The sequence below is a fragment of the Temnothorax longispinosus genome, chromosome 12 (genome assembly GCF_030848805.1).
Source record: "Temnothorax longispinosus isolate EJ_2023e chromosome 12, Tlon_JGU_v1, whole genome shotgun sequence".
NCBI classification, from domain to species: Eukaryota; Metazoa; Arthropoda; class Insecta; order Hymenoptera; family Formicidae; genus Temnothorax; species Temnothorax longispinosus.
In genome coordinates this window covers 10,423,737-10,436,309 of record NC_092369.1, presented here as the reverse complement: position 1 = coordinate 10,436,309, position 12,573 = coordinate 10,423,737, and the positions used below count along the sequence as shown (strand labels likewise).

At 37.5% G+C, this 12,573-nt stretch overlaps 1 protein-coding gene and 1 long non-coding RNA gene across 2 annotated transcripts; one reads left to right on the top strand and one right to left on the bottom strand.

The window, feature by feature from the left end:
• Positions 1–755: 755 nt before the first annotated feature.
• On the top strand, positions 756–2,526 carry LOC139823004 (uncharacterized). The gene is made up of 3 exons (XR_011734669.1): positions 756–1,442; positions 1,702–1,832; positions 2,091–2,526. It is a non-coding gene; the product is annotated as an uncharacterized lncRNA (long non-coding RNA).
• A 126-nt stretch (positions 2,527–2,652) lies between these two features.
• LOC139822998 (eEF1A lysine and N-terminal methyltransferase homolog) lies at positions 2,653–6,644 on the bottom strand. The gene is made up of 8 exons (XM_071795261.1): positions 6,302–6,644; positions 6,109–6,231; positions 5,778–5,994; positions 5,479–5,697; positions 4,095–4,351; positions 3,639–4,003; positions 3,351–3,532; positions 2,653–3,256 (listed from the first exon to the last, which is right to left on the bottom strand). Exons 1-8 carry the CDS (start codon positions 6,391–6,393, stop codon positions 2,708–2,710), a joined length of 2,004 nt encoding a protein of 667 aa, XP_071651362.1. The 5' UTR covers positions 6,394–6,644; the 3' UTR covers positions 2,653–2,707.
• Positions 6,645–12,573: the final 5,929 nt, after the last annotated feature.

The following is a 12,573-nucleotide window of genomic DNA, read 5'->3' as shown; positions in this document are numbered from 1 at the left end:
TTAGGCGATTAGGTCGTCGCGTCGCGCGGGGTGAGTGTGTCTGCGGATCGACATCCACCACCCTGAGAGTGTTTAGGCGGTTAGGTCGTCGCGCGGGGTGCGTGTGTCTGCGGATCGACATCCACCACCCTGAGAGTGTTTAGGCGATTAGGTCGTCGCGTCGCGCGGGGTGCGTGTGTCTGCGGATCGACATCCACCACCCTGAGAGTGTTTAGGCGATTAGGTCGTCGCGTCGCGCGGGGTGAGTGTGTCTGCGGATCGACATCCACCACCCTGAGAGTGTTTAGGCGATTAGGTCGTCGCGTCGCGCGGGGTGCGTGTGTCTGCGGATCGACATCCACCACCCTGAGAGTGTTTAGGCGATTAGGTCGTCGCGTCGCGCGGGGTGAGTGTGTCTGCGGATCGACATCCACCACCCTGAGAGTGTTTAGGCGATTAGGTCGTCGCGTCGCGCGGGGTGAGTGTGTCTGCGGATCGACATCCACCACCCTGAGAGTGTTTAGGCGGTTAGGTCGTCGCGCGGGGTGCGTGTGTCTGCGGATCGACACCCACCCAACCCTGCGAGATTACGGGTGGATTATAGGGCGTAGATTCGCGCGGTGCGTGTGTCTGCGGATCGACACCCACCCAACCCTGCGAGATTACGGGTGGATTATAGGGCGTAGAGTCGCGCGGTGCGTGTGTCTGCGGATCGACACCCACCCAACCCTGCGAGATTACGGGTGGATTGTAGGGCGTAGAGTCGCGCGGTGCGTGTGTCTGCGGATCGACACCCACCACCCTTAGAAAGTTAGGTCAGGGTTGCTCGTGGTGGTTTTAGTCGGTAGGCTATGGGCGCGCGATGCCACGCTGAGGGAGGCTCAGGGGATTTCGGTCCTCTGAAGCGCCCCTCGTAACGGTGGTACGCGTGCGCGTAGAATCCGACACTCCCCCTCCCTACCCAGGGCGGGGGAGTCTTTCGAAGATTTCCACCACGTAAAAAAAAAAAAAAAAAAAAAGGTAGAGAATAATTTTTAATTCCTTTTAGCAATTACATTTCTATTAAGCGAGAGAAACATTTCGACTATATTGCAACAACGTCGTAAAATTAATGCAATATAGCCGAAATGGCTTCTTGATTTTGCTTTGCATTGCCAAGAGTCTCAATGTGGCTCGAGACCCCTATTTGACCCGAAGGTGGAGGTGGATTTTGCGGCCAGAGCAGCCTGAAAGAAAGTGGTGAGTGTAATTGATTTTTACGTACTATGTTACTTATGTCCAAAAATTTTCTATCTCTTCTGTCTTTACTTAATCGAATCGTTCATTTGAATATTTCAGAAAATAACGACGCTGAACGTGACATCGGAGCAGCGAGGGAATGCTGCGTAGCTGACATTCCGAGCAGCCTGAGAGGAGGAGGAGGCCTAGGATAGGCATCGGGCATCAACGTACCAACACTTCTGGTAAGTGTTACTTTTTATTTTTTCTAAAAATATTATAGAATTTCTTTTTTCGTTTATCCTTATTTAGTTTCTACATTATACCGTGTTTCGAAATATAAATTAGTAAAAAGGAATAATTTGAAAAATTTGATTCAAGTTGATTCTAACGTAGAGATCATTTTTGGAGAAGTAATTTAAGAAAACATTAATCTGAATAATGAATAAGATGTTCGATGCGCGTGACAATTATTTAATCGATTCGATTATTTTTATGTTACAGAAAATATCCACGCTGGAAGGACCATCAGCTTCGCATCGAGGGAACACGATGGACATCTCGAGCAGCCTGAGAGGAGGTGGAGGCCTAGGAGAGGCATCGGGCATCGGGCATCGGCGTACTTAACACTTCTGGTAAGTGTTATTTTTTATTTTTTCTAAAGATATTATAGAATCTTTTTTTCGTTTGTTTTTATTTAGTTGCTACATTAAACCATGTTTTGGAATATAAATTAGTAAAAAAAAATAAATCGAAAAATTTGATTCAAGTTGATTCTAACGTAGAGACTTTTTTCGAAGATGTAATTTAGGAAAACATTAATCGTAATAACGAATAAGATGTTCGATGTGCGTGACAATTATTTAGTCGATTCGATTATTTTTATGTTACAGAAAATATTCACGCAGGAAGGAGTATCTTCGCATCGAGGAAACAGTAACTGACATCCCGAGCAGCCTGAGAGGAGGTGGAGGCCTAGGAGGAGGCATCAGGCACCGGCGGAGCAACAAGCGGTAAATATAATTTATTTATACATATACACATATTATATCTTATACTGATGGGTCATTTACTTTTTAACCGGATAGTTATTCAGAAAATAAAAGTTAGAGAAAAATAGTTTTGTTTCCTCTTTTCGTTTCACACTTCCGAACTTTCCGCAGTTACATGATCGCCTCTAGTTCACGTAAATTTGTTACTTTTTACGCTTCCACCGAATCCACCCTAGAGGAAAATTACGAACGATATCCAAATATGTGTAACAGGCTTACCTTTTTATTACAGGCTCCGTTACCTTTTCATTTGATTACATCTTATATTATTAGATTGTGAATTTTTATGCACACACATATGACACATACAAATATATTTTTTATTATAAAAAATATTTCCATTGATAAATGCACAATGCACATTAATGAGAGATGTTTTGGAAGATATATATATGTTAAACCATTACAAATTAATTTTTACTTTTATTTATCACGATAAATACATTTGTACAAAGCGATTAGGATTCCACAGATAAACTTTCTAAAAATGTAGAGACATCAAATGATTCCTTGAAAGAGGATAATTTTCTTGCAGTCGCTTGCTTGTTCAAGTCAACGACGGCGAGTCTAAGTCTGTTTTTCAATTCTTTCGGGTTGTGTTTTTCGACAAAACACATAACGATTTCGTTTATTTCATCTTGAATAGCATGGCAAGTGACCGACTGGAATACCGATTTCAGATCATCCTTAGCTTTCTCTTTCAAATTTTTATCTCTACTGACTAAATTCAAGATAAAAAGACCGTTCTTCGTTAAACACGCCGCGACTGCTTTCAGTACTGACATTTCGAGAAATTGTTTCGGCGGACAACTCATTCCAATAGTAGTGTCTTTGCTATCAATATCAAAAAGTATCGCCTTATACTTCGTCTCGGATGCTGCAACGTTTTTAATATATCGAATTCCATCCGCGATCTCCACTTTCATTCGCTCATCAAGAACGAGATTGAAGTATTCGGTAGCCACTTTTAGCATTGCACTGTCAATTTCGACTGCAGTAATTTTTAACTGGAAAAAAAAATTCGATTTATATTAGAAAAAAGATTTAGGTATGTAATGTTCGACGACACAGTAATAATGAATGTTATTTGAAGATACATACTTTGGGAAAACATTGATGTAAGAACATGCAAAGACTACCACCTCCAAGTCCTACAATCATAATTTCTTCCTGTTCCTTCGTATCAATTACCGCATTTACGCCAGCGCTCATATGTATATGATGTTCACAAGCTAAGAATCCGGGATCGGCAATTTTCTTCGTTTTGCCACGTCTAGATTTTGCTAAAAATAATTGTCATCACAATTATATAGGATATTTATCAGTCACAATTGCGTGCGATCATTGTGTCATTATCATAGAATTTCCAAATTTATTACGAGTCAGTACCTTCCTTCAGTCTGGCTTCACTCTGAATGACATATGGATTGTTCAAGAACAAGAGTCGCCTGAACTCGTGGCCATCCTTCTCCACTTCTTCGATAACAAACGGCCCGCTGATATCGCTCTTTCCTTCGTAGCAAACGTTTCGAACGCCAACATCAGAACCCAAAGACAAGAAGGGAATATCATTCTTGCCGCACAAGCCAGCCGGTGCTAAATTCCGAACGCAATCTTCTAACTCTGCTTTCACAGTATCCCAACTTTCAAATTTGTGTTCTCTGCGTAAGGTGACAATGGCGAGTCTATCTCGCTGCGCGCTCTTCAGAACCTGCTGTCGTCCTTCTTTTGTACTGAACAACCAATCCGTTTCTCTGTTAAATCGAAAAAGAATGAAGCATATAGTCTTGTCATTTGTAGGAACTTGGTAGCAAGTTTCTATTTAACTATAGAAATCGAACGTACTTTCCTTGCGGGACAATGAAAGCCGCGTATGTCCTTGTCCGTGTGCGCGGTTGATCGAGAACGTAGACGGTGTATCGTGGATGCTTATCACCCGGACGATGTAAATCCAACGATACTTCTCCCACATCGGCGACGCTTCTCTTATAAAGACTATTGCACACCAATGCCGATTGTTGTACAGACAATATTACGGATACAATGTCATCCGTTGTAGACACTCGCTCAGGTGGACCATCGACCAGAGCTATCTCGAGAACCTATCGGGATTACAATCTAAAAAATAAGTTTCGACAAACTTGCTTACCCGGCTAAGTCTAAAGGCCTGAACACAATACGAAGGCACAGATAATAGGAACAGGAAATGAGACAGGCAGTAGAACCCCATTTTAACTTAATTGTGTATATTAACCCGAAAACTGTGTATCAAACTGTGCAATAGAATATGAAATAGGCAATAGAAACAAAATTTTCCGACGCGTTGGATTTCTATTCTCTGTAGCCTGTATCTGAACAATCACAGTAATTCAGTTTTATTATAAGTTGAAATGTGGTTATTATAGGCTTAACTGAGAAACGTACTAAGCAAAAGTATATAGATACGTATAATCTGTTGTGGCGATTGTGGCAGAGAAATGTACAATGATCTAATGAACCTGAATGAGTCAGAGATTCAAGTTCAAATCCGACCAAAAATTGTCGGTTTTTATTCGATCACCACCTCTGGGAAGGTGATGGCACCTAGAGTATATTGCCACATGAACCTCTCTGTATTTAAAGAGGAAACTGGTCTCCAACCTCAGGTTGGGAGTTGGACAGTGGGAGTTGGGCAAAAAAGTCAGACTGTAAATTTTATTCTCCAATATTGTCCTTTAATTTTTCAGAAGTTCGAGACTTATGAAAAATTGGGCTTGTTCGAAGCCTAGCAACAATATGGGACAAATCCAAGATTGACGAAAAATTTTAAAACTGTATTAGAGAATAAAATTGACTGTCTGACTTTTTGCCCATTTCCTCTTTAAAAATAGAGTAATTCACGTGGCAATATATTTTCAGTAGGTTGCCATCACCTTCCGAGAGGTGGTGATCGAATAAAAACTGACAATTTTTCGTCAGAATAACCACATTTCAACTTATAATAAAACTGAATTACTGTAATTGTTCAGATACAGGCAACAGAGAATAGAAATTCAACGTGTCGAAAATTCTGTTCCTATTGCTTATTTCATATTCCATTGCATTAATACACAGTTTTTGGTGAGTTGAAATGAGATTATTTCTGCTGCCTGTTTTATTCCCTGTTCCCATTGCCCGTATCTTTGTATTGTGTTCAGGCTTTAAGATTACAAGGCTGTAAGAATTCTAGTCATCTTTTGCTGCAACGTACGGTCTGGGATAACTTGGTGAATTTTGTAGCAACAATCACGAAGACTGGGACTGAAGTGCCTTCCTCCACACGTGCTTTCGACTCGGCCTCGTGGCATCGTACTATGCGGAACATGAAACCCGAAGCAGGAAAGTATGACAAAAGCTTGCGCAGAATGTGCTCTTGTAGCAATGATATGCAAATGTACCTGCCTCCATTCCGTAACACTCGTGTGATTTCCTAAAATAAAATATGTAGCCAATTCTAGTTTATTGAAAAGGAAACTTTTATAGTGACTTTTCTAGTAATCGGAAACTCACCTTGAAATATCTATCAATTATAGATATCGTTGTCTCTTTGGTATCTGGCATTAGAGCATCTAGCGTACCTTTGTCGAGAACCACGCTAAATTTCTCATCAGGATATGTCATTTGCGTGGCATCCATATGTTCGTATATCAGATCCGGTCTCGTACCATTATTTATATCGCGCATTTGTTTTATGACAATATGTGATATATCGATATTAATGATATTTCTGTTAAGATCAACCTTGAGATTTATTTTTCCATAAGAATGCCGACTGTACGTTAGAAACTTAGCAAGCTATCTATCATGATAGCTCGTTGTGAAAGATATATACAAGTTATACCTGTAGCCAACGTCGTACAAAGACATGCTTAACGTAGAATTTCCACAACCAACGATCAGAATATCATCCTTCATTTTGATATATTTCACAAGTATTTCGCATAATTCTGGATATTCACCGTACCTGAAGTCAGACAGAATAGTGAACAGCAAGTTAACAAAAAAAAATGTTAATATAACTGTAGAATTTTTACCATTCGAACGCTTTCTTGCCACGCTTTTTAAAGAACGTGTTCCAGTATTCCGCGTGACTGAATTCCTCGTGTGTTTTCGGGAGGAGATTCATATTTTATAATATTCGTGAAACAAACACACAGGACAGGCTAGTTGGTTATTTTCTAATAGACTCGATTTTAATGTTGCCTGTGAAAGAAAACTTGCTACGGAATAAACCGTAAAATAAACTTGTAAACTCTGCTACACAAATTTAATATCATATCATGTATATTTTTCCGTAAAGTTTTCGGCTTTTTGGAGAAAGAACAGTACACACGTGTATCGTGTACTTATGTATACAACTTTTCAATCATGAAGAGCGACATTTGCGAGCACGAGGTATGCAACAGAATTGCTGGAACTACGTATTACCACAGCCTCGTCGAATAATACAGCAATTTATGTTTTCTGCTGAAAGTAAATTACCAACTAAGTAATAAACATTTTTGTTCACGAATTGCTCGCATGATATCGTAGTATTTCTATTTTTGCTAGTATTTTCTAAAAATATTTTTTGTATTAATTTATTAATTTAGACTATTAATTTAGTAGAGGCTTTTTTGTATCAAAAATTAATTCTTTATGAAGCATAGCGTTACCATTGTTTATCGGCGAGTCTGTAAACAAATTTGTACTAATAAAGCTCAGATGGCTCTGCCAATGCCGTTTTTTTTTCTTCAATAAAAAATATTTTGTATTATTACAATATATGATACAATTAAAGCTTTTCGAAAACGTGTTAACAAGAATTAAGCAGAACATGAGCTGAAAGTAACTTGACAAATCGATATGTTAATTGTAATATTTACATAATTTATTATAAAAAAAGAAATAATGAACTCCTGATTTTCAGAATTAAAACACTTGAAGTTTTTTTTGAGGGGAATTTTTCAAAGCTATTAACATTTTGAAAAACACGTGGGACTCGAAAGTGCATGGTTGGAGGAATAAAGGGGCGGAAAAAACGTTGGAGTGAATAGGGTTAATTATACATCGCCAATTTTCAAGGATTTGTATTTTTGCGATCCAAACTTGAAATTCTAGGAATTTTAATTTAGGATTCAAAATCGTGTTTCTTGAAATTCTTGGAATTTTAAACAGTGCGACCTAGCTCTTTCCAATTACTTATATATTTTCCTGTCAATTTTTAAGATTTTTTTATTTTTATTTCGTGATTTAAAATCTCTAATTCTTGGAACTGCAATTCTTGGAAATCCTGGAAAATTCGTAGAATTTTATATAATGTAACTTTCTTGCCAATTATATTCTCTTTAATACTTAGGCTGCGGTCCACTTGACGTTATAAATGCTTCGAAGCATTCCTCTTCTCGATCTTTTCTTTGAATGAAGAAACTGAAGAAAGAAGCAGAAGAAGGAACGCTTCAAAGCATTTGTAGCGTCAAGTGGACTGCATCAGCCTTAATTATTAATTTTCGTGACTCAAAATCCCGAATTTTTTAAATTGTAATTCTTGGAAATTGGGAAAATTACTGGAATTTTACATAGTGCAATTCTTCTTTTAACTTATTTTGTTTATCTGGTATTTTAAATTTTTGGATCAAATTCATCCAACTTGAAGTTCTAATTATGATACATACATACATAGATTTTCTGCCTAGAATCCTCTACTTTGAAATCTGATACGAGATAATAATCATTAAAAGCTGTACTGAGCTTCGTTATTCACATATTATTCACATATTATTACAAATAATTACATATAATTTTCATATTATTACAAATATATTATTGATTCACAATCGTGTTATATACAACACGAAAAAGGAAATGTATATTTCGTCGAGGTAGATGAAGTAGGAATAAAACGTCTATTCGACTTTGAGAAAGATAGATATCAAGGAACCGGCGTCAGCTTACCGAGACATCATAACGCTTAGGCTGCGTTCGGAAACGTCACCCGGGTACACTCGGGTATACTCCCTTCTCCTTCTAACTCGCTGAGATAGAAATTAAGAGAAGGGAGTAAACTCGTGTGCACTCGTGTGACGTTTCCGAACGCGGCCTTACTCGTCAACTATTTAGGTGACAAATTTCGAAGTTTTTACGCTCGGTGAATTCAGAGGGGTTCAATTGGCACGTGCCTGTGAAGGAAATACCGCAAGGTTGCGTCCAGCAAGCGGACTTGAGCGGACTTTCGGCAGGAACGCAGAAAGGGGGCACCTTGCGCCAGCTGTTCGACGTTCTTTTAGCCTGGAAAAGCCCGAGTCATCAGGCTTTGCTGTTTCTCTCTTCTTTGTCTCTTATTTGATTAAAGATACAGCGCATCCCTATCATACATAGCGTATACCGTTTTCCAGAAATGCGAATAAAACGTTATGCAAAAATGACTTACAGTACGCCGAAAAATCATTAGGGCTGCGTTCCTTTTGATGCTTTCAGCGCTGTAAGCATTATTCTATCTCCGTTGCACATTGAATATCAAATAGAGATGGAGCGACGCTTTCAGCGCTGAAAGCGTCAAAAGGAACGCAGCCTAGGTGTAACGCATTATCTACTATCCAACTACCCTTCTTCCAACACGAGCATAATCGTAAATATCTCGAGGAACTTTGTCCTAATCAAAAAGAATTATATAAAGAAACATATGACATAATAATTAATATAAATAAGTTTTGTTTCTATTAACGTAATAAATCTTGGAGAATGTCCTCGCATATGTACATTTTGGCACAAACGCAGGAACAGTCGTTTTATTACAAATCACAGGAATCAACGTTTTTGTAAAAATGTTATCCTGCTCCATTTTTTATCTTTGGTATTTATTTATAACTTTTAAATTTGTTCTTTTGTTATAATTTTATAGTGTTTTAAATAAATATATATATATTTTTATAATTTTTTTAAATTAAGGCAATTTTTTAATGTTTTTTTTTTATGAACGTTCTAAACTTTATCTGCATTCTGCGATGCAAATCAGTATTCAGTATCACAAATAGACGATGTGGCCAGTCGTGTCTTCGGCAATATTTACCCAGGACATATTTTTCAGGAATAGAATTATAATTTACCACCGTCGGCGTTTTTCCCTGAAGATCATTAATTTATAGTTTATGCGGTTTATCGATCGGTTTTTTGCCGATGGCCAATTTATTGCTTCATTCCAATGATGCTTATCGGAGTGAGTTGTCAGCGTAATTTTAAATTTGCGATGCGTCGTACCGCTACATGGGTTTGAGTCTCTTAAGCTTACATTATTGCAGTTTTCGTGGCTAAACGCGGTACCCTCCGGCGGCTTATAATCCACGGTATGAAGTGAAAGAAGGCCGCCACGCGATCATCAGGGAGCACACATTGTACCTGTTCCTTCTTTTAAATCGATCTCGTATTCTTTATCTTCTTGTATAAATCTTTATTAATTTTTAATTATCGATTTTTAGGTTGTTTGTTTCAATTATTTTCGTCGTAATTTTTATATAAAAAATATTGAGACGCCTAAATTTAATGAAAATATTGAGAAATTATCAAGAAAACAGCTTACATAAAAAATTAAAAACAAAAATAATTTTATTATTGTTATATAAAGTTGAAAAATACCAATATGATATTTTTATATCACTTTCAATATACTTGCTTTGAACAATGTAAACTCTATTTACATCGTAAAAAATGCTTCCTCTATATTTTGAAGCTCGGCACAATAGAAATGTTTTAATTACATTGCGATAAAATATAGACTTATTTTTAATTAAAGACACGAGATAATAATGGAGGAATTGTCCGATGTGCACAAAACGTATTTACGGGGTGCATGAGTACAACACAATGCAGACTATTCTTTATCGATCCGGGTAGCACGTGCCCGGCCATAAGCGGGTGCAAATGAGTGGGCATAAAAATAAGTGTCGTGCAGAGAACGGAGTCTTACTAACGTTACCCTTTTTCTTTCTCTCCACCGAAGGTCTCCCTTTCTCCTGAGACGCGGTTAAATAGGGAGACAGCTGAAGATATTCGTGCATCATGCGCGTATATCGAATCATACATGCACATTGCGCGCACATAGATTTATATATGTGCAAATAAGCACATTGTGAGGTTCTATAAATTGTTAAGCGATTATTAAAATATATTTAATAAATTTTTGTTAGCACATTTACATAATATTCCAAGATTGTCTTCACAAATCAACTCATAAACGTCTCTCAATCATATGTATTTATCTGGTTTGTTAAGATTTTTGTAGCGCTTAGAGTTTTAATTGTAGATCCAGCTAGGGAAGCTGCAGATTGATGGATTTACCGCAATTTTGAAAACGTTATAGATGTGTAGATACAACGACATACGCGTCGTTTGCAGGTCGAAGTCGAAGAATACCGTGCGTTTAAACCGGATTGAGTAAGCGCGGATTATTTATTATCATACACTTGGCCCAGTTTTTTAAGCGCGCACGTCGAGGGTTGCCTCCGCAATTTCCAGACGACGACGATCTCTCATCGCGGTGTGCACGCACGTACGCACACGTCATGTATGGTGCGTAACAGGTACACGCATACCGTCCATCGCGGATGCAACCTGCGCGGACGAAGGGCACCGCCGGTTTTCCTCGCCTCTGCGTATATCTGATCAGCCGGCGGAAGTGGGTGACGCGAACTCGCGCGGCACGAGCTTCACGAAACTGGGTCTCGCGGAGTCATTGGGGTAACGCGAGTGCGTTTGAAATAAAACCGGTTTAATGGCGCTCAAGAATCGGTTTTATTAATCATTTGCAGAGCGACTGGGCTCAGAAATTTATCGAAATTTTACAAGATCTTAACTTTGCGAAGCTCAGAATTTCGATGAGATTTTTATCCCTTTAGGTCGTGCCGCTAGTTGTAATATACGTAGAGAAGAAATATTTAACTTAAGATGAAGCTAATGCAAGAAGTAAATAGAAAATGGCGCTTTCAGTTAAAGAACTAATACGACGTATGTTATTATGCGATATTATATTCGTATTTCTCATGAATAAAGAAATCTGTTCAAGAAATGTGCAAACTTTAATCCGAATTCTTACATTAATAAACTTACTACACACAGAAAAAAAAAGTGTCAAATCAACACTCCATATGCTTGTATATACGCAAGAATATATAATCTTGAAATAAGATTATATTGCGTTGGTTCAACTATATAATTCTTCGTTTAACACTAATTTTCTTCGTTTAACGCAAATATAATCTTATTTCAAGATTATATTCTTGCGTATATACAAGCATATCGAGTGTTGATTTGACACTTTTTTTCTGTGTATAATTGTGGACTAATCTTCTTCGAAATAATCCCTTTGCGACTCGACATGCACTTGTTTCAATGTTTTCTTCATTGCTCAAAGCACTTCAGAAATCATTTACTGAGGAAATTAATTACAAATATAATTATAAATATCTCGTAAATTATTTTACGCGTTATCGAAGTGTAAAATATCAATTATCGAATCAAAATGATCGCCACATTAAATTATTGGGCTCATTTTCGGACCTGTACTTTTTATATAATATTAATTATACTTTACACTTGCAATACAAGTTTAATTTGGCTGGAAGAAAGTTGTGTGTAAATTTTTATGTGAATTTTTGAGGAATTATTTTAGTGAAAAAAAATGTCTGTTATAAATCGAATAATTGCCTATATCTCAGCTCTATATATACATGTGCGCGTTTGTATATGAAGATTATGCACATTGCTCGTGAATTCAATACCCACATTTTAAAATTTTTTCCTCTTCTTGCCACTTGCTCATTGCGTTTAATACCAAATAAACCTTTTCCTGCTTAATTAGCCGACGGATATTAACCGAGCCAAAGTCTTTTTATGCTCGCGATAATTTTACGCGCCGATCCGGCTGCGGGTGTAAAAAGGCAGCGCGACGGTCAGATTCATCCAATAACAATCGCGCGATCATGTATTTCATATAAAACTCTTTCAATTTAATTTCTCAGAAGGCTCGTTAAATTTTAGCAAAAACGATTGGCGAACCTAGACTGTGTCACATAAATGTATTTCAAATTTAGAATTGTCTCGCGTCGACTTAACACACGACAAAAATTTATGTCTTTAGTAGTCTACATTTTAGAAATAATATTATAATTATCATACAGGCGTTAATTCAGGATTGATATTAAATTTGCATATTAGAGAAAAGATCATTATCTTTGTACGTATAACGATAACAATCTATTGTTGTATTTATTATATTAGTATACGTCAAAATATATTAGAGTTTATGGTAAAGAATTTAATGTGCGTTGTCGAT